The 20802-nt window shown below is 37.0% G+C and overlaps 4 protein-coding genes and 1 pseudogene across 4 annotated transcripts; all 5 read left to right on the top strand.

Moving 5' to 3' along the window:
- The first annotated feature begins 1834 nt into the window (after positions 1–1834).
- Positions 1835–2918, top strand: LOC131968686 (transcription factor HES-5-like; annotated as a pseudogene).
- A 3042-nt stretch (positions 2919–5960) lies between these two features.
- On the top strand, positions 5961–7621 carry LOC131968724 (transcription factor HES-5-like). The gene is made up of 2 exons (XM_059329724.1): positions 5961–6083; positions 6196–7621. Exons 1-2 carry the CDS (start codon positions 5961–5963, stop codon positions 6616–6618), a joined length of 546 nt encoding a protein of 181 aa, XP_059185707.1. The 3' UTR covers positions 6619–7621.
- A 2467-nt stretch (positions 7622–10088) lies between these two features.
- LOC131968694 (transcription factor HES-5-like) lies at positions 10089–11794 on the top strand. The gene is made up of 2 exons (XM_059329681.1): positions 10089–10211; positions 10324–11794. Exons 1-2 carry the CDS (start codon positions 10089–10091, stop codon positions 10744–10746), a joined length of 546 nt encoding a protein of 181 aa, XP_059185664.1. The 3' UTR covers positions 10747–11794.
- A 2422-nt stretch (positions 11795–14216) lies between these two features.
- LOC131968792 (enhancer of split mbeta protein-like) lies at positions 14217–15822 on the top strand. The gene is made up of 2 exons (XM_059329817.1): positions 14217–14339; positions 14452–15822. The coding sequence occupies exons 1-2, from the start codon at positions 14217–14219 to the stop codon at positions 14782–14784; spliced, it is 456 nt and encodes a 151-aa protein (XP_059185800.1). The 3' UTR covers positions 14785–15822.
- A 2422-nt stretch (positions 15823–18244) lies between these two features.
- Positions 18245–19853, top strand: LOC131968796 (enhancer of split mdelta protein-like). The gene is made up of 2 exons (XM_059329822.1): positions 18245–18367; positions 18480–19853. Exons 1-2 carry the CDS (start codon positions 18245–18247, stop codon positions 18810–18812), a joined length of 456 nt encoding a protein of 151 aa, XP_059185805.1. The 3' UTR covers positions 18813–19853.
- The last annotated feature ends 949 nt before the right edge of the window (positions 19854–20802 follow it).

Below are 20802 nucleotides of genomic sequence, written 5' to 3'. Positions count from 1 at the left end.
CAAGCTATCTTCGTCCAATCATTATTTATTTTCTACTGCCATATTGCACCTTAAATAGTTCCACATTATTCAATTTAGAAACTCCATGTCTGCTGTTAATTGCAGACTTCATATCTGTAATTCTTGAACTGTTCAGAATTGACCAATTTTCCCACGTATGCATTCATTTTTATCCTCTATCTCCTCATTAATACTTTAAGCTCAGAGCTCCTTTCAGAATATTAAATCTTCCACATCCGTCACATACTTTGTGCATCACTCCATTCTTAAATTCCACTAATACTATTAAAGAAAATCCAACTCTGTTTGTTTGAAGGCTTGTAACAATGAAAGCAAATGGGAGCAACAAAAACTCACTCTTCTTCAGCCATTTTTAAACTATTTTCTAACTGTAAACTGCTAACAACACTTGGGACTTTTTAACTTTAATTAAACTTTTTCAAATCTTTCAACAGTTTCAGGGAAATGCTGCTGAATTTTTTCAACATCAAACATTCACAGCACAATATCTTCAGAAGTTGCTGTCCGCAGTGTAATTTCACCAGCTATTCACTTTAATAGTCAATGATATTTTTTAAAGGGCCACACCCTCTACACCACACTGCTTGTGCCACACTGCTTGCGCCACACACTGCTTGTGCAAAGGATCCTCAAAAGGTCCATTTAGCAGGGGGCACATGCCTGTTTTCTGATAATGGAAGGAGTGTGGGAAACTCTGGAGGGAAGAGTTGAGTGTGAATGTCATTCATCCCACCAGCAGCCCAGTGATTCTCCAAAGGGATTTGGCACACTTCAGGAAACAGCTGCCCCCCAGGAAACCTCCCGCCCTCATGAGAGCTGAAGTTTCAGTCCAGTTAATGATCAGTTTTAAGTCACTGTGATTATGACAGGAAGTTCTCTATGTATGAAAATAACAAAAACCGGAAAATATGAGATGATAAATTATTTTGTTGATACTTGATGATAGAAAATTTAAAATTCTACAAACTGGCAGAGTCAACCAATGGGATCCTTTCCCTCCAGATGGCTGATGATGTCACACTCTGTCTCTATGACAACACACAGTCAGCATCTGTCGCTGAAGTCCCTTTGTGGTTCATTGACCACACCATACAGGGAGTCAGTGTGGGAAACTGAGCTCAACTTCTTACTCACACCGACAACAAGGCACGTGTCATAAGACTCTGCTGCATCTGGACAGCTGCCATAGTATTATCTGGAGTTTCATTCCAGTGGCATGAATGGCTATCACATGGTTTTCTAACATCTAATAATATTGCTTCAGATGAGAGTAAAATTGCACTTTTGATAAGGCAAAATTTAAGATTAAAAGTTCAAATAAAATAAAATATATATCTAAATTAACAAGGCAAAATAGAATAATTTATCAGAATGTATTTCAGATTTAAACTTGAAAAGCATGTGAAAAATACATCCACTTAAATTTTATTTTTCATATCAATATTTTTTAATTCCAACATATAATTCATTCCTTATATTATGGCTTTTATTATCCCACGTGTGTGATGTGATGATGAGCGTGTGCTCAGTCAAATTCATTGATCCCAGCATCAGGCAGCAGATCTGCTCTCTCTACAGGGTCACCACTTTCCCAGATTCACACAGAGCTCCGTGAGTCTGTCTCCATCACCCCCCCCAGTCCTCCATCTGTTCCCCTGAGATCTAACCATTGTCCCCCAGGCATTAACAGCAGAAAGTGTGCTGCGTCCACTATTGTGACGCAAAGCTCTCTGATTGGCTGAGACTGTGAGAAACTACAACTAGACCAAGACCCACACATTGATATGGAGATGTGGGACTATAAATAGGAGGGATGGAGCCAGCAGAGATCAGATTCTCTCTACAGAGACCTCTAGAGCACACAGATCCAGACATGGCTCCTACAACCACTGCAGCAAGACCAACTCTCAGGAGCATCTCACTCTGACCCACAAGGTAAATTCAACATTCAAGAAGTGTAGACATTGTCAAAGATATGTTGTCATTTTTCATGTTAACATTTTACTCCAGAATAAGTTTATTAATGACTTTATTCTTCTTTCTGCAGTTCAGAAAACCTCTGGTGGAGAAGTTACGCGGAGAGCGAATCAACAGCAGCATTGAGCAGCTCAAGTCTCTCCTGGGTCCAGAGTTCCTCAAACAGCAGCCAGACTCCAAGCTGGAGAAAGCAGACATCCTGGAGATGACAGTTTGTGTCCCGAGACGACTGCAGCAGCAGAATCAAGCTGTGGACTCAGCAGCTGTCAATCAGGGCTACTCCAGGTGTGTCCAAGAGGTGACACACTTCCTGTCCAAAGAGCAGATGAAGACACAGTCCCAGAGAAGACTGCTGAACCACTTCAACAAGCTGCAGTCTTCCTCTGATAACAACTTGAGAGAGGCTGACTTCTCTCCTCTGAGCTCCACAGTCCAGACCAGCATCACCACAGACAAGAGTCCAGTCAACAGCGCCGCCTGGAGGCCGTGGTAGACACCTACAGACTGGAGTTACTGCCAGACAAACTGAATCCACCATATTGGTCAAAGATTACTGGAACTGAATTCTATGAAATTCTTTGAAAAGTCATTGATTTGTTCTTCTGTTTGTACAGAAGGTTTCATTTCATGTGTTTTTCTTTTCTTTGTGCAAGATGACATTTCCTGAAGAAATGACAGCAACAATATCTTTCAATTTAAGAAAGAGAACATATTGTCATGCATTTTGCATGAAACAAATCTGATTGCATCTGCAATTATTATTATTATTATTATACCTCACTGTACTTCATGTATTGGTATATAATGCTATGGTAACTGTTGTTATCTTCTGAATGTTATTGATCATGTTGATCAGAAACTTACTTTGACTGTCATTTCTATGGCAATATTGTCATAATTGACACTGTGATTCCTCAAAACTGATCTGTTCTTAGATCCAGATGTTTATCCTTTGTTTCTAAAGGTTTGCTTAATGTCACAATTCTTCTGTGATACTTTTATGGCTTACTGCACATCATGAAGATGTGCATTAAGATTTGTGTTACCTCTTGATAGGTACTGATGACTCTAAATTCATCAAAAGTCTTGATTGTTCTTTTTGAGGACATTATGTCATTGTGACCTTTGCCTCATATGTGGTTATTCAAAAATTATCTATTTTCAGATCAATATGTTTCTCCTTTTACAGTAAAAGGTTTGATTACTGTTGTAATATTTACAACTAGAAATTAATTTAGCAGATATTATGAACAATTTGATCTGTTGTAAGATTGTTATTCTATATTTGTTCATTTTGTGCAAATTTCTAATCCATTTGGGAAGAAATGTCAAAGTCCAGTGAGAACTGTGTTCTCAAATATTATGATACGTTTGTCTTTTATAAAGACAGTTGTTCCTTTACTCTCTGTGAATACAGTGTGTCTTGTAGAGATCTACAAGTTGTTGTTGTGATGTATCATCACCTCTAGCTGAAACTTTCATACTTTGTGGCTCTTTGTGCCTCATTGAATAAACAAACAATGCAACTTGAAATGTTTGTGTTCTCGTTTGATAATTAATTCATTTGAACTTCATTGACAGAGTTCTCCATCATTGCTACTACCTTTGATTGACAAATCATGATTAAAAAACCTACATTGCCAAACTAAGCATCGGAATGTGGTTCAATTAAGATTTTTTCTTGAAGAGAGATTACCCATGTTAAGTCACTTTATTATAATTGGTTTATCAAGTCATCAAACAAAATCAGAAAATGTAAATGTAAAAGAAAAAAAGTGCTACAACATTATTTTCATAAAAATGTAACTTTAAGGTGTTTTAATGGATACGGTTTAAGTTATCCATTTTGACTTTTAAGAGGTCAGATATTGAAACTAATGAGAAGCATCATAAAGCACACTTCTATTGTTCCTCCAGTGGAAGGACAGAGTGTGGGAAACCAGAGGAAACTCACTCACAGAGCCCTGTGGGACAATAGATCAGACCTTTGGCCTGAAGGGACAGAGACTAAAAGAGACTCTGGCTCCAAAAACTGGAAACTTCCAAATTTGTACCAAATCAAAGAATCAATTTGTATTATTTTCCCTTCACCAATTTTAGATACATTTATTGGAATTCCCTAAAGTCAATGCTCTGAAAAGTTATTCAAACGTTTTCAGTGAAAGTATGTTTTGGAAATGTATTGTTGTCTAGAATTCATAATGTGTGATACTGGCTTCACTTGATGTCATGAATACTTCAGGATTAAAATCACAATTGTGTTTTGTCACAAAAAATAAGACACTACAAAAAAGATCAGTTTTTAGTATAAATGGCACAAAGGTTAGTGTTTTTCTGCAACCGCCAAATATAACATGCTGACCTCAGTGTATATTTACATGTTGTTTTGGGGGGGATTTTTAAAAAAAAGATTTGAATAATATTGATGATTTCCTTTCTGTGCTGGTCTCTATGACTCCCCCCCCCCAAAAATCATGAAAATCATCAAAAGGTCCATCCAGATTTTGGCACTTGCACAGTTCCTATGCAACAAAGATCTGGAAAAAAAACTTGCAGAAGATTTGAAGTCTCATTTAAGCCCTTTCTTTTTTTTAAATTGTTGGCCTAAAACTTTGCTGATTGTCATGGCCATAACCAGGGCCATTTAAAGATGTTCTTCTAAAATATTTGTATTTTTCTATATGTGTTCAGATTTATTATCATCTTATTTACTGTTTCTGTTATAACTTGTCTAATTTATGATTGATATAATTATTTTTATGTTTCGTCAGTGAATTAGTTTTGACTCATTAATGGAGAGAGTGATGGAAAACCCCAGAATTTAAGAGTTTAGCATGAATGATTATGATCCTCCACCCCACCAGCAGCAGATTATTAACCAAAGGTATTTGGCACACTTCAGGAAACAGCTGCCTCAATGTCCCACCCTCATCTAGATCTAAAACCTTAATCTAAATGCTGATACAACAGCACAATTGCGACTGGATAGTCAAAATGAATGAAACTTGACAATATACATTTGTAAAATATTTTTATGACCCTTTAGGATAAAAAAGTCTTCATGATTTCAAACATTAAAAACCATCAGAGCCAGCCAATGGTGTTGTTTCCCTCCAGATGGTTGGTGATGTCAGGCTCTGTTTCTACTACAACACACGTCCAGCATCAGTCACAAAAGCTCCATTCAAAGTCCTTTTGTTGTTCATTGACCACCGCATTCAAGGAGTCAGTGTGGGAAACTGAGACCAACTTTCTACCCACACTGACTACAAGACACAAGTCAGGACATGTTGAAACATCTGCACAGAGATATGTTCTTGTACTTGAGTTGTTGTTTTATTTTCCAAATGATTTATAAACATATAATGGGCACTTTAGTGTTTTTAATACCTGACTGGAATCATTTTCTAAAATATAACCATTTAATTCTTAAAAAACAAAAGAAAAAAAAGAAATGCATATGAATGTAAATTACAACAGAATTATGAAGAGAAAATTAAACATGAATGGCATTAATGGAACTTGCTTGTTTTATTTGTTTATGTAACATTCAAAGCACTTAAAAAAAAAAGATTATTTTTCCATTGACTACTTAACTTTGTGACATAAGTTAGGCAGTACTTTTTTCCTCAAGATTTAATCCTCCACATGTGTGATGTGATGATGAGCGTGTGCTCAGTCAAAGTCATTGATCCCAGCATCAGGCAGCAGATCTGCTCTCTCTACAGGGTCACCACTTTCCCAGATTCACACAGAGCTCTGTGAGTCTGTCTCCATCACCCCCCCAGCCCTCCACCTGTTCCCCTGAGATCTAACCATTGTCCCCCAGGCATTAACAGCAGAAAGTGTGCTGCATCCACTATTGTGACGCAAAGCTCTCTGATTGGCTGAGACTGTGAGAAACTACGACTCGACCAAGACCCACACATTGATATGGAGATGTGGGACTATAAATAGGAGGGATGGAGCCAGCAGAGATCAGATTCTCTCTACAGAGACCTCTACAGCACACAGATCCAGACATGGCTCCTACAACCACTGCAGCAATGACCAACTCTCAGGAGCATCTCACTCTGACCCACAAGGTAAATTCAACATTCAAGAAGTTTAACTATTGTCAATCACATGTTGTAATTTTTCACGTTAACACTTTGCTCCAGAATAAGTTTATTAATGACTTTATTCTTCTTTCTGCAGCTCAGAAAACCTCTGGTGGAGAAGTTACGCAGAGAGCGAATCAACAGCAGCATTGAGCAGCTCAAGTCTCTCCTGGGTCCAGAGTTCCTCAAACAGCAGCCAGACTCCAAGCTGGAGAAAGCAGACATCCTGGAGATGACAGTTTGTGTCCTGAGACGACTGCAGCAGCAGAATCAAGCTGTGGACTCAGCAGCTGTCAATCAGGGCTACTCGAGGTGTGTTCAAGAGGTGACACACTTCCTGTCCAAAGAGCAGATGAAGACACAATCCCAGAGAAGACTGCTGAACCACTTCAACAAGCTGCAGTCTTCCTCTGATAACAACCTGAGAGAGGCTGACTTCTCTCCTCTGAGCTCCACAGTCCAGACCAGCATCACCACAGACAAGAGTCCAGTCAACAGCGCCCCCTGGAGGCCGTGGTAGACACCGACAGACTGGAGTTACTACTAGACAAACTGAGAACACCATATTGGTCAAAGATTACTGGAACTGAATTATACTGAATTCTTTGAAATTTCATGAACTTCTTCTTCTGTTTGTACAGAAGGTTTTATTTTGTATTTTGATTTTTCTTTGTGCAAGATGACATTTCCTGAGGAAATGACAGCAACAATATCTTTCAATTTAAGAAAGAGAACATCTTGTCATGCATGTTGCATGAAACAAATCTGATATATAATGCTATGGTAACTGTTGTTATCTTCTGAATGTTATTCATCATGTTGATCAGAAACTTACTTTCACTGCTATTTCTAAGTCGATATTGCCATAATGGACTTTATCTCACTTTAATCTTTGTGATTACTCAAAACTAATCTGTTCTTAGATCCCGATGTTTATACTTTGTTTCTAAAGGTTTGCTTAATGTCACAATTCTCCTGTGATACTTTTATGGCTCACTGCACATCATGAAGATGTGCATGGGGATATTTGTTACCTCTTGATAGGTACTGATGACTCTGAATTCATCAAAAGTCTTTATTGTTCTTTGTTAAGGACATTTTGTCATAGTGGAGTTTCCTCCCATTATGTGGTTATTGAAAAATGGACAGTTTTAAGATCAATATGTTTCTCCTTTTACTGTAAAAGGTTTGATTTTTGGTGTAATATTTACAACTATTAATTTATTAGATATTATGAACAATGTGATCTGTTGTAAGATCACTATCCTGTAATTTGTTCATAATGTGCAAATATTTTAATCCATTTGTGAAAGAAATCTCAAAGTTCAGTGAGAATTGTGTCCTCAAATATTATAATATGTTTGTCTTTTATAAAGACAGTTGTTCCTTTACTCTCTGTGAGTACAGTGTGTCTTGTAGAGATCTACAAGTTGTTGTTGTGATGTGTCATCACCTCTAGCTGAAACTTTCATACTTTGTGGCTCATTGTGCCTTGTTGAATAAACAAACAATGCATCTTGAAATCTTTGTGTTCTCGTTTGATAGTTATGGACAAATCATGATTCAAAACCTACATTGCCAAACTAAGCATCGGAATGTGGTTCAATTAACATTTTTTTCTTGAAGAGAGATTGACCATGTTAAGTCACTTTATTATACTATGTTTATCAAGTCATCAAACAAAGTGAGAAAATATTAAAACAAAAAGCACTGCACCATTATTTTCATATGTACGTAAGTTTCAGGTGATTTAATGGATAAGGTTTAAGTTAACCATCTTCACTTTTGAGAGGTCAGATATTGTTACTAATGAGAAGCATCATAAAGCACACTTCTATTGTTCCTCCATTGGAATGACAGAGTGTGGGAAACCAGAGGAAACTCACTCACAGAGCCCTGTGGGACAATAGATCAGACCTTTGGCCTGAAGGGACAGAGACTAAAAGAGACTCTGGCTCCAAAAACTGGAACCTGCTTCAAGAAATTCCTTTGGTTGTAATTGCTGCTCTGATATAAATCAGCAACAACAGCTCATTCACAGTATTGTCAAAGCATCTGCTGTAATAAGAGACAAAATGTGCTTGAAGAATGTTTCTGTCAGTCACATTGTGTGAGTTGACTTAAGGAGTTACTGCTGTAAATGCTGGAAGAATTCACAAGCTATCTTCGTCCAATCATTATTTATTTTCTACTGCCATATTGCACCTTAAATAGTTCCACATTATTCAATTTAGAAACTCCATGTCTGCTGTTAATTGCAGACTTCATATCTGTAATTCTTGAACTGTTCAGAATTGACCAATTTTCCCACGTATGCATTCATTTTTATCCTCTATCTCCTCATTAATACTTTAAGCTCAGAGCTCCTTTCAGAATATAAAATCTTCCACATCCGTCACATACTTTGTGCATCACTCCATTCTTAAATTCCACTAATACTATTAAAGAAAATCCAACTCTGTTTGTTTGAAGGCTTGTAACAATGAAAGCAAATGGGAGCAACAAAAACTCACTCTTCTTCAGCCATTTTTAAACTATTTTCTAACTGTAAACTGCTAACAACACTTGGGACTTTTTAACTTTAATTAAACTTTTTCAAATCTTTCAACAGTTTCAGGGAAATGCTGCTGAATTTTTTCAACATCAAACATTCACAGCACAATATCTTCAGAAGTTGCTGTCCGCAGTGTAATTTCACCAGCTATTCACTTTAATAGTCAATGATATTTTTTAAAGGGCCACACCCTCTACACCACACTGCTTGTGCCACACTGCTTGCGCCACACACTGCTTGTGCAAAGGATCCTCAAAAGGTCCATTTAGCAGGGGGCACATGCCTGTTTTCTGATAATGGAAGGAGTGTGGGAAACTCTGGAGGGAAGAGTTGAGTGTGAATGTCATTCATCCCACCAGCAGCCCAGTGATTCTCCAAAGGGATTTGGCACACTTCAGGAAACAGCTACCCCCCAGGAAACCTCCCGCCCTCATGAGAGCTGAAGTTTCAGTCCAGTTAATGATCAGTTTTAAGTCACTGTGATTATGACAGGAAGTTCTCTTTGTATGAAAATAATAAAAACCGGAAAATATGAGATGATAAATTATTTTGTTGATACTTGATGATAGAAAATTTAAAATTCTACAAACTGGCAGAGTCAGCCAATGGGATCCTTTCCCTCCAGATGGCTGATGATGTCACACTCTGTCTCTATGACAACACACAGTCAGCATCTGTCGCTGAAGTCCCTTTGTGGTTCATTGACCACACCATACAGGGAGTCAGTGTGGGAAACTGAGCTCAACTTCTTACTCACACCGACAACAAGGCACGTGTCATAAGACTCTGCTGCATCTGGACAGCTGCCATAGTATTATCTGGAGTTTCATTCCAGTGGCATGAATGGCTATCACATGGTTTTCTAACATCTAATAATATTGCTTCAGATGAGAGTAAAATTGCACTTTTGATAAGGCAAAATTTAAGATTAAAAGTTCAAATAAAATAAAATATATATCTAAATTAACAAGGCAAAATAGAATAATTTATCAGAATGTATTTCAGATTTAAACTTGAAAAGCATGTGAAAAATACATCCACTTAAATTTTATTTTTCATATCAATATTTTTTAATTCCAACATATAATTCATTCCTTATATTATGGCTTTTATTATTCCACGTGTGTGATGTGATGATGAGCGTGTGCTCAGTCAAATTCATTGATCCCAGCATCAGGCAGCAGATCTGCTCTCTCTACAGGGTCACCACTTTCCCAGATTCACACAGAGCTCCGTGAGTCTGTCTCCATCACCCCCCCCAGTCCTCCATCTGTTCCCCTGAGATCTAACCATTGTCCCCCAGGCATTAACAGCAGAAAGTGTGCTGCGTCCACTATTGTGACGCAAAGCTCTCTGATTGGCTGAGACTGTGAGAAACTACAACTAGACCAAGACCCACACATTGATATGGAGATGTGGGACTATAAATAGGAGGGATGGAGCCAGCAGAGATCAGATTCTCTCTACAGAGACCTCTAGAGCACACAGATCCAGACATGGCTCCTACAACCACTGCAGCAATGACCAACTCTCAGGAGCATCTCACTCTGACCCACAAGGTAAATTCAACATTCAAGAAGTGTAGACATTGTCAAAGATATGTTGTCATTTTTCATGTTAACACTTTACTCCAGAATAAGTTTATTAATGACTTTATTCTTCTTTCTGCAGTTCAGAAAACCTCTGGTGGAGAAGTTACGCAGAGAGCGAATCAACAGCAGCATTGAGCAGCTCAAGTCTCTCCTGGGTCCAGAGTTCCTCAAACAGCAGCCAGACTCCAAGCTGGAGAAAGCAGACATCCTAAAGATGACAGTTTGTGTCCCGAGACGACTGCAGCAGCAGAATCAAGCTGTGGACTCAGCAGCTGTCAATCAGGGCTACTCCAGGTGTGTCCAAGAGGTGACACACTTCCTGTCCAAAGAGCAGATGAAGACACAGTCCCAGAGAAGACTGCTGAACCACTTCAACAAGCTGCAGTCTTCCTCTGATAACAACTTGAGAGAGGCTGACTTCTCTCCTCTGAGCTCCACAGTCCAGACCAGCATCACCACAGACAAGAGTCCAGTCAACAGCGCCGCCTGGAGGCCGTGGTAGACACCTACAGACTGGAGTTACTGCCAGACAAACTGAGACCACCATATTGGTCAAAGATTACTGGAACTGAATTCTATGAAATTCTTTGAAAAGTCATTGATTTGTTCTTCTGTTTGTACAGAAGGTTTCATTTCATGTGTTTTTCTTTTCTTTGTGCAAGATGACATTTCCTGAAGAAATGACAGCAACAATATCTTTCAATTTAAGAAAGAGAACATATTGTCATGCATTTTGCATGAAACAAATCTGATTGCATCTGCAATTATTATTATTATTATTATACCTCACTGTACTTCATGTATTGGTATAAAATGCTATGGTAACTGTTGTTATCTTCTGAATGTTATTGATCATGTTGATCAGAAACTTACTTTGACTGTCATTTCTATGGCAATATTGTCATAATTGACACTGTGATTCCTCAAAACTGATCTGTTCTTAGATCCAGATGTTTATCCTTTGTTTCTAAAGGTTTGCTTAATGTCACAATTCTCCTGTGATACTTGTATGGCTTACTGCACATCATGAAGATGTGCATTAAGATTTGTGTTACCTCTTGATAGGTACTGATGACTCTAAATTCATCAAAAGTCTTGATTGTTCTTTTTGAGGACATTATGTCATTGTGACCTTTGCCTCATATGTGGTTATTCAAAAATTATCTATTTTCAGATCAATATGTTTCTCCTTTTACAGTAAAAGGTTTGATTACTGTTGTAATATTTACAACTAGAAATTAATTTAGCAGATATTATGAACAATTTGATCTGTTGTAAGATTGTTATTCTATATTTGTTCATTTTGTGCAAATTTCTAATCCATTTGGGAAGAAATGTCAAAGTCCAGTGAGAACTGTGTTCTCAAATATTATGATACGTTTGTCTTTTATAAAGACAGTTGTTCCTTTACTCTCTGTGAATACAGTGTGTCTTGTAGAGATCTACAAGTTGTTGTTGTGATGTATCATCACCTCTAGCTGAAACTTTCATACTTTGTGGCTCTTTGTGCCTCATTGAATAAACAAACAATGCCACTTGAAATGTTTGTGTTCTCGTTTGATAATTAATTCATTTGAACTTCATTGACAGAGTTCTCCATCATTGCTACTACCTTTGATTGACAAATCATGATTAAAAAACCTACATTGCCAAACTAAGCATCGGAATGTGGTTCAATTAAGATTTTTTCTTGAAGAGAGATTACCCATGTTAAGTCACTTTATTATAATTGGTTTATCAAGTCATCAAACAAAATCAGAAAATGTAAATGTAAAAGAAAAAAAGTGCTACAACATTATTTTCATAAAAATGTAACTTTAAGGTGTTTTAATGGATACGGTTTAAGTTATCCATCTTGACTTTTAAGAGGTCAGATATTGAAACTAATGAGAAGCATCATAAAGCACACTTCTATTGTTCCTCCAGTGGAAGGACAGAGTGTGGGAAACCAGAGGAAACTCACTCACAGAGCCCTGTGGGACAATAGATCAGACCTTTGGCCTGAAGGGACAGAGACTAAAAGAGACTCTGGCTCCAAAAACTGGAAACTTCCAAATTTGTACCAAATCAAAGAATCAATTTGTATTATTTTCCCTTCACCAATTTTAGATACATTTATTGGAATTCCCTAAAGTCAATGCTCTGAAAAGTTATTCAAACGTTTTCAGTGAAAGTATGTTTTGGAAATGTATTGTTGTCTAGAATTCATAATGTGTGATACTGGCTTCACTTGATGTCATGAATACTTCAGGATTAAAATCACAATTGTGTTTTGTCACAAAAAATAAGACACTACAAAAAAGATCAGTTTTTAGTATAAATGGCACAAAGGTTAGTGTTTTTCTGCAACCGCCAAATATAACATGCTGACCTCAGTGTATATTTACATGTTGTTTTGGGGGGGATTTTTAAAAAAAAGATTTGAATAATATTGATGATTTCCTTTCTGTGCTGGTCTCTATGACTCCCCCCCCCCCAAAAATCATGAAAATCATCAAAAGGTCCATCCAGATTTTGGCACTTGCACAGTTCCTATGCAACAAAGATCTGGAAAAAAAACTTGCAGAAGATTTGAAGTCTCATTTAAGCCCTTTCTTTTTTTTAAATTGTTGGCCTAAAACTTTGCTGATTGTCATGGCCATAACCAGGGCCATTTAAAGATGTTCTTCTAAAATATTTGTATTTTTCTATATGTGTTCAGATTTATTATCATCTTATTTACTGTTCCTGTTATAACTTGTCTAATTTATGATTGATATAATTATTTTTATGTTTCGTCAGTGAATTAGTTTTGACTCATTAATGGAGAGAGTGATGGAAAACCCCAGAATTTAAGAGTTTAGCATGAATGATTATGATCCTCCACCCCACCAGCAGCAGATTATTAACCAAAGGTATTTGGCACACTTCAGGAAACAGCTGCCTCAATGTCCCACCCTCATCTAGATCTAAAACCTTAATCTAAATGCTGATACAACAGCACAATTGCGACTGGATAGTCAAAATGAATGAAACTTGACAATATACATTTGTAAAATATTTTTATGACCCTTTAGGATAAAAAAGTCTTCATGATTTCAAACATTAAAAACCATCAGAGCCAGCCAATGGTGTTGTTTCCCTCCAGATGGTTGGTGATGTCAGGCTCTGTTTCTACCACAACACACGTCCAGCATCAGTCACAAAAGCTCCATTCAAAGTCCTTTTGTTGTTCATTGACCACCGCATTCAAGGAGTCAGTGTGGGAAACTGAGACCAACTTTCTACCCACACTGACTACAAGACACAAGTCAGGACATGTTGAAACATCTGCACAGAGATATGTTCTTGTACTTGAGTTGTTGTTTTATTTTCCAAATGATTTATAAACATATAATGGGCACTTTAGTGTTTTTAATACCTGACTGGAATCATTTTCTAAAATATAACCATTTAATTCTTAAAAAACAAAAGAAAAAAAAGAAATGCATATGAATGTAAATTACAACAGAATTATGAAGAGAAAATTAAACATGAATGGCATTAATGGAACTTGCTTGTTTTATTTGTTTATGTAACATTCAAAGCACTTAAAAAAAAAAGATTATTTTTCCATTGACTACTTAACTTTGTGACATAAGTTAGGCAGTACTTTTTTCCTCAAGATTCAATCCTCCACATGTGTGATGTGATGATGAGCGTGTGCTCAGTCAAAGTCATTGATCCCAGCATCAGGCAGCAGATCTGCTCTCTCTACAGGGTCACCACTTTCCCAGATTCACACAGAGCTCTGTGAGTCTGTCTCCATCACCCCCCCAGCCCTCCACCTGTTCCCCTGAGATCTAACCATTGTCCCCCAGGCATTAACAGCAGAAAGTGTGCTGCATCCACTATTGTGTCACCAAGCTCTCTGATTGGCTGAGACTGTGAGAAACTACAACTAGACCAAGACCCACACATTGATATGGTGATGTGGGACTATAAATAGGAGGGATGGAGCCAGCAGAGATCAGATTCTCTCTACAGAGACCTCTACAGCACACAGATCCAGACATGGCTCCTAAAACCACTGCAGCAATGACCAACTCTCAGGAGCATCTCACTCTGACCCACAAGGTAAATTCAACATGCAAGAAGTGTAGACATTGTCAAAGATATGTTGTCATTTTTCATGTTAACACTTTACTCCAGAATAAGTTTATTAATGACTTTATTCTTCTTTCTGCAGCTCAGAAAACCTCTGGTGGAGAAGTTACGCAGAGAGCGAATCAACAGCAGCATTGAGCAGCTCAAGTCTCTCCTGGGTCCAGAGTTCCTCAAACAGCAGACAGACTCCAAGCTGGAGAAAGCAGACATCCTGGAGATGGCAGTTTGTGTCCTGAGACGACTGCAGCAGCAGAATCAGCAGCAGAGAAGACTGCTGAACCACTTCAACAAGCTGCAGTCTTCCTCTGATAACAACCTGAGAGAGGCTGACTTTTCTCCTCTGAGCTCCACAGTCCAGACCAGCATCACCACAGACAAGAGTCCAGTCAACAGCGCCGCCTGGAGGCCGTGGTAGACACCTACAGACTGGAGTTACTGCCAGACAAACTAAGACGACCATATTGGTCAAAGATTACTGGAACTGAATTATACTGAATTCTTTGAAATTTCATGAACTTCTTCTTCTGTTTGTACAGAAGGTTTTATTTTGTATTTTGATTTTTCTTTGTGCAAGATGACATTTCCTGAGGAAATGACAGCAACAATATCTTTCAATTTAAGAAAGAGAACATCTTGTCATGCATGTTGCATGAAACAAATCTGATTGCATCTGCAATTATTATTATCATACCTCACTGTACTTCATGTATTGGTATATAATGCTATGGTAACTTAACTGTTGTTATCTTCTGAATGTTATTGATCATGTTGATCAGAAAGTTACTTTGACTGTCATTTATATGGCAATATTGTCATAATTGAAACTGTGATTACTCAAAACTGATCTGTTCTTAGATCCAGATGTTTATCCTTTGTTTCTAAAGGTTTGCTTAATGTCACATTTCCCCTGTGATACTTTTATGGCTCACTGCACATCATGAAGATGTGCATGAAGATATTTGTTACCTCTTGATAGGTACCGATGACTCTAAATTCATCAAAAGTCTTGATTGTTCTTTTTGAGGACATTATGTCATTGTTACCTTTGCCTCATATGTGGTTATTCAAAAATTATCTATTTTCAGATCAATATGTTTCTCCTTTTACTGTAAAAGGTTTGATTACTGTTGTAATATTTACAACTAGAAATTAATTTAGCAGATATTATGAACAATTTGATCTGTTGTAAAATTGTTATTCTATATTTGTTCATTATGTGCAAATTTCTAATCCATTTGGGAAGAAATGTCAAAGTCCAGTGAGAACTGTGTTCTCAAATATTATGATACGTTTGTCTTTTATAAAGACAGTTGTTCCTTTACTCTCTGTGAGTACAGTGTGTCTTGTAGAAATCTACAAGTTGTTGTTGTGATGTATCATCACCTCTAGCTGAAACTTTCATACTTTGTGGCTCTTTGTGCCTTGTTGAATAAACAAACAATGCAACTTGAAATCTTTGTGTTCTCGTTTGATAATTGATTCATTTGAACTTCATTGACAGAGTTCTCCATCATTGCTACTACCTTTGATTGACAAATCATGATTAAAAAACCTACATTGCCAAACTAAGCATCGAAATGTGGTTCAATTAAGATTTTTTTCTTGAAGAGAGATTACCCATGTTAAGTCACTTTATTATAATTGGTTTATTAAGTCATCAAGCAAAATCAGAAAATGTAAATGTAAAAGAAAAAAAGTGCTACAACATTATTTTCATAAAAACGTAACTTTAAGGTGTTTTAATGGATAAGGTTTAAGTTATCCATCTTGACTTTTAAGAGGTCAGATATTGAAACTAATGAGAAGCATCATAAAGCACACTTCTATTGTTCCTCCAGTGGAAGGACAGAGTGTGGGAAACCAGAGGAAACTCACTCACAGAGCCCTGTGGGACAATAGATCAGACCTTTGGCCTGAAGGGACAGAGACTAAAAGAGACTCTGGCTCCAAAAACTAGAAACTTCCAAATTTGTACCAAATCAAAGAATCAATTTGTATTATTTTCCCTTCACCAATTTTAGATACATTTATTGGAATTCCCTAAAGTCAATGCTCTGAAAAGTTATTCAAACGTTTTCAGTGAAAGTATGTTTTGGAAATGTATTGTTATCTAGAATTCATAATGTGTTCTAGCTTCAATTGATGTCATGAATACTTCAGGATTAAAACCACAATTGTGTTTTGTCACAAAAAATAAGACACTACAAAAAGATCAGTTTTTAGTATAAATGGCACAAAGGTTCGTGTTTTTCTGCAACCGCCAAATATAACATGCTGACCTCAGTGTATATTTACATGTTGTTTTGGGGGGGGATTTTTAAAAAAAAGATTTGAATAATATTGATGATTTCCTTTCTGTGCTTGTCTCTATGACTTCCCCCCCAAAAAATCATGAAAAACATCAAAAGGTCCATCCAGATTTTGGCACTTGCACAGTTCCTATGCAACAAAGATCTGGAAAAAAAACTTGCAGAAGATTTGAAGTCTCATTTAAGCCCATTCTTTTTTTTAAATTGTTGGCCTAAAACTTTGCTGATTGTCATGGCCATAACCAGGGCCATTTAAAGATGTTCTTCTAAAATATTTGTATTTTTCTATATGTGTTCAGATTTATTATCATCTTATTTACTGTTTCTGTTATAACTTGTCTAATTTATGATTGATATAATTATTTTTATGTTTCGTCAGTGAATTAGTTTTGACTCATTAATGGAGAGAGTGATGGAAAACCCCAGAATTTAAGAGTTTAGCATGAATGATTATGATCCTCCACCCCACCAGCAGCAGATTATTAACCAAAGGTATTTGGCACACTTCAGGAAACAGCTGCCTCAATGTCCCACCCTCATCTAGATCTAAAACCTTAATCTAAATGCTGATACAACAGCACAATTGCGACTGGATAGTCAAAATGAATGAAAGTTGACAATATACATTTGTAAAATATTTTTATGACCCTTTAGGATAAAAAAGTCTTCATGATTTCAAACATTAAAAACCAGCAGAGCCAGCCTCTTTGTTTCCCTCCAGATGGTTGTTGATGTCAGGCTCTGTTTCTACCACAACACACGTCCAGCATCAGTCACAAAAGCTCCATTCAAAGTCCTTTTGTTGTTCATTGACCACCGCATTCAAGGAGTCAGTGTGGGAAACTGAGACCAACTTTCTACCCACACTGACTACAAGACACAAGTCAGGACATGTTGAAACATCTGCACAGAGATATGTTCTTGTACTTGAGTTGTTGTTTTATTTTCCAAATGATTTATAAACATATAATGGGCACTTTAGTGTTTTTAATACCTGACTGGAATCATTTTCTAAAATATAACCATTTAATTCTTAAAAAACAAAAGAAAAAAAAGAAATGCATATGAATGTAAATTACAACAGAATTATGAAGACTAAATTAAACATGAATGGCATTAATGGAACTTGCTTGTTTTATTTGTTTATGTAACATTCAAAGCACTTAAAAAAAAAAGATTATTTTTCCATTGACTACTTAACTTGGTGACATAACTTAGGCAGTACTTTTTTCCTCAAGATTCAATCCTCCACATGTGTGATGTGATGATGAGCGTGTGCTCAGTCAAAGTCATTGATCCCAGCATCAGGCAGCAGATCTGCTCTCTCTACAGGGTCACCACTTTCCCAGATTCACACAGAGCTCTGTGAGTCTGTCTCCATCACCCCCCCAGCCCTCCACCTGTTCCCCTGAGATCTAACCATTGTCCCCCAGGCATTAACAGCAGAAAGTGTGCTGCATCCACTATTGTGTCACCAAACTCTCTGATTGGCTGAGACTGTGAGAAACTACAACTAGACCAAGACCCACACATTGATATGGAGATGTGGGACTATAAATAGGAGGGATGGAGCCAGCAGAGATCAGATTCTCTCTACAGAGACCTCTACAGCACACAGATCCAGACATGGCTCCTAAAACCACTGCAGCAATGACCAACTCTCAGGAGCATCTCACTCTGACCCACAAGGTAAATTCAACATGCAAGAAGTGTAGACATTGTCAAAGATATGTTGTCATTTTTCATGTTAACACTTTACTCCAGAATAAGTTTATTAATGACTTTATTCTTCTTTCTGCAGCTCAGAAAACCTCTGGTGGAGAAGTTACGCAGAGAGCGAATCAACAGCAGCATTGAGCAGCTCAAGTCTCTCCTGGGTCCAGAGTTCCTCAAACAGCAGCCAGACTCCAAGCTGGAGAAAGCAGACATCCTGGAGATGACAGTTTGTGTCCTGAGACGACTGCAGCAGATGAATCAGCAGCAGAGAAGACTGCTGAACCACTTCAACAAGCTGCAGTCTTCCTCTGATAACAACCTGAGAGAGGCTGACTTTTCTCCTCTGAGCTCCACAGTCCAGACCAGCATCACCACAGACAAGAGTCCAGTCAACAGCGCCGCCTGGAGGCCGTGGTAGACACCTACAGACTGGAGTTACTGCCAGACAAACTAAGACGACCGTATTGGTCAAAGATTACTGGAACTGAATTATACTGAATTCTTTGAAATTTCATGAACTTCTTCTTCTGTTTGTACAGAAGGTTTTATTTTGTATTTTGATTTTTCTTTGTGCAAGATGACATTTCCTGAGGAAATGACAGCAACAATATCTTTCAATTTAAGAAAGAGAACATCTTGTCATGCATGTTGCATGAAACAAATCTGATTGCATCTGCAATTATTATTATCATACCTCACTGTACTTCATGTATTGGTATATAATGCTATGGTAACTTAATTGTTGTTATCTTCTGAATGTTATTGATCATGTTGATCAGAAAGTTACTTTGACTGTCATTTATATGGCAATATTGTCATAATTGAAACTGTGATTACTCAAAACTGATCTGTTCTTAGATCCAGATGTTTATCCTTTGTTTCTAAAGGTTTGCTTAATGTCACATTTCCCCTGTGATACTTTTATGGCTCACTGCACATCATGAAGATGTGCATGAAGATATTTGTTACCTCTTGATAGGTACCGATGACTCTAAATTCATCAAAAGTCTTGATTGTTCTTTTTGAGGACATTATGTCATTGTTACCTTTGCCTCATATGTGGTTATTCAAAAATTATCTATTTTCAGATCAATATGTTTCTCCTTTTACTGTAAAAGGTTTGATTACTGTTGTAATATTTACAACTAGAAATTAATTTAGCAGATATTATGAACAATTTGATCTGTTGTAAAATTGTTATTCTATATTTGTTCATTATGTGCAAATTTCTAATCCATTTGGGAAGAAATGTCAAAGTCCAGTGAGAACTGTGTTCTCAAATATTATGATACGTTTGTCTTTTATAAAGACAGTTGTTCCTTTACTCTCTGTGAGTACAGTGTGTCTTGTAGAAATCTACAAGTTGTTGTTGTTGTGATGTATCATCACCTCTAGCTGAAACTTTCATACTTTGTGGCTCTTTGTGCCTTGTTGAATAAACAAACAATGCAACTTGAAATCTTTGTGTTCTCGTTTGATAATTGATTCATTTGAACTTCATTGACAGAGTTCTCCATCATTGCTACTACCTTTGATTGACAAATCATGATTAAAAAACCTACATTGCCAAACTAAGCATCGAAATGTGGTTCAATTAAGATTTTTTTCTTGAAGAGAGATTACCCATGTTAAGTCACTTTATTATAATTGGTTTATTAAGTCACCAAGCAAAATCAGAAAATGTAAATGTAAAAGAAAAAAAGTGCTACAACATTATTTTCATAAAAACGTAACTTTAAGGTGTTTTAATGGATAAGGTTTAAGTTATCCATCTTGACTTTTAAGAGGTCACATATCGAAACTAATGAGAAGCATCATAAAGCACACTTCTATTGTTCCTCCAGTGGAAGGACAGAGTGTGGGAAACCAGAGGAAACTCACTCACAGAGCCCTGTGGGACAATAGATCAGACCTTTGGCCTGAAGGGACAGAGACTAAAAGAGACTCTGGCTCCAAAAACTAGAAACTTCCAAATTTGTACCAAATCAAAGAATCAATTTGTATTATTTTCCCTTCACCAATTTTAGATACATTTATTGGAATTCCCTAAAGTCAATGCTCTGAAAAGTTATTCAAACGTTTTCAGTGAAAGTATGTTTTGGAAATGTATTGTTGTCTAGAATTCATAATGTGTTCTAGCTTCAATTGATGTCATGAATACTTCAGGATTAAAACCACAATTGTGTTTTGTCACAAAAAATAAGACACTACAAAAAGATCAGTTTTTAGTATAAATGGCACAAAGGTTCGTGTTTTTCTGCAACCGCCAAATATAACATGCTGACCTCAGTGTATATTTACATGTTGTTTTGGGGGGGGATTTTTAAAAAAAAGATTTGAATAATATTGATGATTTCCTTTCTGTGCTTGTCTCTATGACTTCCCCCCCAAAAAATCATGAAAAACAT

The sequence above is a fragment of the Centropristis striata genome, chromosome 3 (assembly GCF_030273125.1).
Source record: "Centropristis striata isolate RG_2023a ecotype Rhode Island chromosome 3, C.striata_1.0, whole genome shotgun sequence".
NCBI lineage: Eukaryota > Metazoa > Chordata > Actinopteri > Perciformes > Serranidae > Centropristis > Centropristis striata.
This window is presented reverse-complemented; position numbering and strand designations above follow the sequence as displayed.

Bases quoted from the DNA above. Each gene is read 5' to 3' on its own strand.
- LOC131968792 (XM_059329817.1), top strand. From the start codon at position 14,217: ATGGAGCCAGCAGAGATCAGATTCTCTCTACAGAGACCTCTACAGCAC. The intron at 14,340-14,451 runs GTAAATTCAACA...TTCTTTCTGCAG, and splicing joins ATCTCACTCTGACCCACAAG to CTCAGAAAACCTCTGGTGGA.
- LOC131968724 (XM_059329724.1), top strand. From the start codon at position 5,961: ATGGAGCCAGCAGAGATCAGATTCTCTCTACAGAGACCTCTACAGCAC. The intron at 6,084-6,195 runs GTAAATTCAACA...TTCTTTCTGCAG, and splicing joins ATCTCACTCTGACCCACAAG to CTCAGAAAACCTCTGGTGGA.
- LOC131968796 (XM_059329822.1), top strand. From the start codon at position 18,245: ATGGAGCCAGCAGAGATCAGATTCTCTCTACAGAGACCTCTACAGCAC. The intron at 18,368-18,479 runs GTAAATTCAACA...TTCTTTCTGCAG, and splicing joins ATCTCACTCTGACCCACAAG to CTCAGAAAACCTCTGGTGGA.
- LOC131968694 (XM_059329681.1), top strand. From the start codon at position 10,089: ATGGAGCCAGCAGAGATCAGATTCTCTCTACAGAGACCTCTAGAGCAC. The intron at 10,212-10,323 runs GTAAATTCAACA...TTCTTTCTGCAG, and splicing joins ATCTCACTCTGACCCACAAG to TTCAGAAAACCTCTGGTGGA.